Below are 3,960 nucleotides of genomic sequence, written 5' to 3'. Positions count from 1 at the left end.
ATGCAAAGAATCCACTCTCTAATGAACAGCAAGCTACAAAATGATTCTCGGGAATTCCCTGGCCGTCCAGTGGTTAGCACTCCGCACTTCCATTGCAGGGGGCACGGGTTTGATCCCTGGTCAGGGGAACTAGGATCCCGCAAGACCCATGGCGCGGCCACAAAAAAAAAAAATTCTCCCCATGAAGAAGCCAGTGACTTTGCATTTGATTTTTCCAGCTTGGTTAATTCCCAAAAGTTCAGGCTTTGGAGTGCTAAAGTCTTCTTTAGCATTTAACTAGTTTTTTGCTGGTGGAAGGGGCTGGGACTGTCTCTCCACACATAAGCTGATCTTTGTCATAAATCACTTTTATGATGAGAGAGCAGCTAGGGCACTTCACCATGTCTTCTCCATTTGTCAAATCTTCCCAGGTGATGCAAAAGTTACCCCCACACGGGCAGAGGTAGGAGTACCTCTCTGAGTCCTTCTCATACTGGAAGTCCTCGATCTCCACCTCATCGTGAAACACCGCCATCATTGCTGGGGCCAGTAGAGGTCTGTCACTTCCCCCGTCCTACCCAGGCGGGGGTTGGTCCAACATCTCAGGCCCGGCCTAGCCGGGCCTATTCTGATTCTTTAGGTGAGGAAACTGAGGCTCATGGAGGGTGGGTAACTTGCTCAAGGTCAGATAGCTAGAAGAGGTAGAACCAGGATTTAAACCAATCAGTGCAGTGTCAGAGCCTGGGCCTTAAACACATGTATGCTGCTTCACTCTGAAAAAGGTTTCATTCCCAGGTTTCACTTCCATGGGGGGGATCACTATGGGGTGCAAAGAAATCATAATTCCAGACCAATACTCTAATACTGTGGAAAGAAAATAATTGATTCAGGTCATGACTGTCCTGTTATTAATGATTTAAGGAATCAGAGCAAGTAATGCATTATGCCTGTGTATGAGAAATGGAAAGGCGTCTGAGGATGCAGCGCTAAGAGAGTATATTCATAACACTAATTGGGAATGGGCCCCCAGGGAATCTTCCCTGTTTATAAGCAAGAATGAAGTATGAACACTTCCACATTTGACTCCAGAGTCAAACTACAAATCAAACAGCAGGATCATTTGGTGAAGGTAATTGCCTCTGTTTCACAAAAACTATACAGAGATCATCTGTCTGCTTCTGGCTCTAGAGTGTGGAAGGAAAAACTACCTCCTCAGTCTTCTGAGTGAGGCCCTGATCACTGAGGGAGGGAGAGGGAGAGTTTTTTGGGAAACCTGCATTATTTGCTGATTGGGGAAGGAAGTTGTGAGAGACTCCTCACACAGTCTGGTGTAACAACCATATGAAGAGGGCACTATTCTAATTTCTAGTTTACAGATGGGGAAACAGAGGCACCAGGAAAGTTAAATAACTTACCCAAGGGCTGCAAAACTAATTCACAGCAGAGCCAGGCTGTGAATCCATCTTACTCTTGCTCCAGAGCTCACATGCTTAATTACCATGCTGTACAGCATAGAATATGTCTTCAGAAATCACAGACTTCCCTGGCCCAATGAGACCTTAAGGATCACACCCCAACCCAAATTACATCAGTCATCTTTGTCCTCCTATTCATTTATATTGCCTGCCTTTGACGTCCCTGTGTTTTCTGCTCTTGCCTGTGAACAATGACACTAATACCATTGATCTTGTCTCCAAAAACTCCTCAATCCCATTTATTTTTACATTCTCTTACAACCCTCCTCTTGTCTCCATTTTGTTTCTTTCTTTTTTGTCTTGTCTCCAATTTCTAAACTTAGGTATAATAAAGCCTTTAGCAAAAACATGGACTTTGCCTATAACAGTCCTTCCACTTGCCTTGACCCTGATAGTTTTTCAGGCTAAAATTCTCTAGGGGAAGGATTATGTAGCTGAAGAGGCTCTGCATTCAGAGCAGTGATTTAGCGTTAATCTGTTTCTTGCTTTCATGTCCTCTGACTCTCCAGGACCCCCACTGGGAGCCTGTGACCTGCACATGTTATCTTTGGTCTTTACTGTTGAAGATTACGATATTAGACTGGTTAGGTAGTATCTCTCCTTCCTTCCTTCAGCCTCTTCAAATTGCAGCTGAATGTAAATGTCGTATAATCTGTGATTTTTTCTATAATGCTATGATCCTAGTGCCTTTTGTATTAGTCAGGATAGGCTGGGTTGTGCTGAAGAAAAAATAATCGCCAAATCTCCATGGCTTAATTTCTTAGTGCATTCAGATGCTATAACAAAAATACCAGAACTTCCCTGGCAGTCCAGTGGTTAAGACTCTGTGCTCCCAATGCAGGGGGCATGGTTCAATCCCTGGTCGGGAAACTAAGATCCCACATGCCGCACAGCACGGCCAAAAAACAAAACAAAAAAACCAAAAAAATACCATAGACTAGGTAGTTTATAAAAAACAAACACTGGGGAATTCCCTGGCATTCCAGTGTTTAGGACTCTGCACTTTCACTGCCAAGGGCCTGGGTTCTCAGGGAACTAAGATCCCACAAGCAGCATGATGCTGCCAAAAACAAACAAACAAACAAACAACAAACATTTATTTCTCATAGTTCTGGAGACAGGCGAGTCCAAGATCCTGATGCCAATAGATTTGGTGTCTAGTGAGAATCCCCTTCATTAATAGCAGTCTTCTCACTGTAACCTCACACAGTGAAAACAGCAAGGTCTTTTTTACAAGGGCACTGATCCCATTCATGAGGGTGGAGCCCCTCCCAAAGGCTCCACCTCCTAATACCATTATGTAGGGTCTTAGGATTTCAACATAAGAATTTGGTTGTTGCCGGGGTGGGGCGGGAGGAGAGAACATAAACATTTTGTCCATTGCACTGAACAAAACCAGACTTTCTCACTCACCTGAAATCTGCTGCAGGGCCAGCACCTCTGTGGTTAGTTCTCCCTCTGCAATGACTTGGGAACCTGGTTCTTTCCAACATGTGGCTCTACCACCTTAATACACAGCCTACGTGCAGCCCAACAGAGCAGAGAGAGCTGGAGGGTCATGCAGTTGCCCTTAAATGGTTGGTTTGGCCTGAAGGTGAAACTTATCACTGCTCCTTCCAGCCCATTGACTAGAACTAGTCAAATGGCCCTGCCTAACTCTAAGGGAGCTAGGAAATAAGGAGGAACACAGGGCATTCTGTGTGCAGGAAATGTCTTTGCCTTCTTCTCGTTATTGTATCATATACTGCAATCTTGTCTTTCTTTCCCAGTCTAGTCACAGCCCGTCCACTTGTACCTTGAACCTTCTACCTCTAAATCCACAAAGTATAGTTTAATCCAATTCTTGTCCTTTGGAGTGTTTCATCTCCTGCCAGATGACCCTGCCTTTGCTCTTTCACTGGTATACGTCACAGCTGCAGAGTTTTCTCCCTCATCCCCATTCCTACTTTCGTATCTAGTCATTTTCCAGGATCTACCCAGCTGAGGGTAGTCTGGAAAGACCCCCTAAACTTTCTGCAATTAAAATTGAAGTTGTTAAGAACAAGAAACGCTCTTTCTCTAGAGTGGAGAGAAGAAAGGGAGAGAGGGGAAACACTGAAGGAAAAAAAGCAGGTTGAATAAATCTTCTGGAGGTCAGGTCCAGGAGCCACCCTGGTCCACTGTTCCCTAGGACAGTTTAATGCAGGTCAGACAAAAAGACGTCTGGGAAAGAGCCCTAATGCTCTCTGCTCTCTCTGAGTTTTCCTCTTCCACAGTTTACTCATGTTCTGATCAAAATGAGCATTAGTGTCACGCTTTTGTTTTTAATAAATGTACTACAAGAGCAGTATTTAAGGAAATTTTTAAAAGAGAAAATTTAATCCTACCAACTTAAAAGTTATTGTTGTTTGCATACTTCTTTCCAATTGTAGGGGAGGAAAAATCTTTTCTTCTACCCATCTTCCGTTCTCCAGCTAGGACCCAATAAATTAGACTGGCCAAAAACAGATTAACAAAAGAAAAACAG

At 43.9% G+C, this 3,960-nt stretch overlaps 1 protein-coding gene across 2 annotated transcripts; it reads right to left on the bottom strand.

Annotated features, from left to right (window-relative positions):
- Nucleotides 1-265: 265 nt before the first annotated feature.
- On the bottom strand, nucleotides 266-514 carry LOC133080395 (diphthamide biosynthesis protein 3-like). 2 transcript variants are annotated; one of them, XM_061176286.1, is made up of 2 exons: nucleotides 411-514; nucleotides 266-335 (listed from the first exon to the last, which is right to left on the bottom strand). In XM_061176286.1, the coding sequence occupies exons 1-2, from the start codon at nucleotides 512-514 to the stop codon at nucleotides 266-268; spliced, it is 174 nt and encodes a 57-aa protein (XP_061032269.1). The 2 variants fall into 2 exon arrangements, with proteins under 2 accessions (XP_061032269.1, XP_061032268.1); XM_061176285.1 differs by having other exon boundaries at nucleotides 266-514.
- Between the last annotated feature and the right edge of the window lie 3,446 nt (nucleotides 515-3,960).

This window comes from Eubalaena glacialis, chromosome 19 (genome assembly GCF_028564815.1).
Source record: "Eubalaena glacialis isolate mEubGla1 chromosome 19, mEubGla1.1.hap2.+ XY, whole genome shotgun sequence".
In the NCBI taxonomy this organism is placed as follows: Eukaryota; Metazoa; Chordata; class Mammalia; order Artiodactyla; family Balaenidae; genus Eubalaena; species Eubalaena glacialis.
Note: the sequence above shows the minus strand (reverse complement) of the source record. Positions and strands in the feature narration are given on the sequence as shown.

What these genes read in the sequence shown, in the direction of transcription:
- LOC133080395 (XM_061176285.1), bottom strand. Translation starts at nt 514, where the DNA reads ATGGCGGTGTTTCACGATGAGGTGGAGATCGAGGACTTCCAGTATGAG.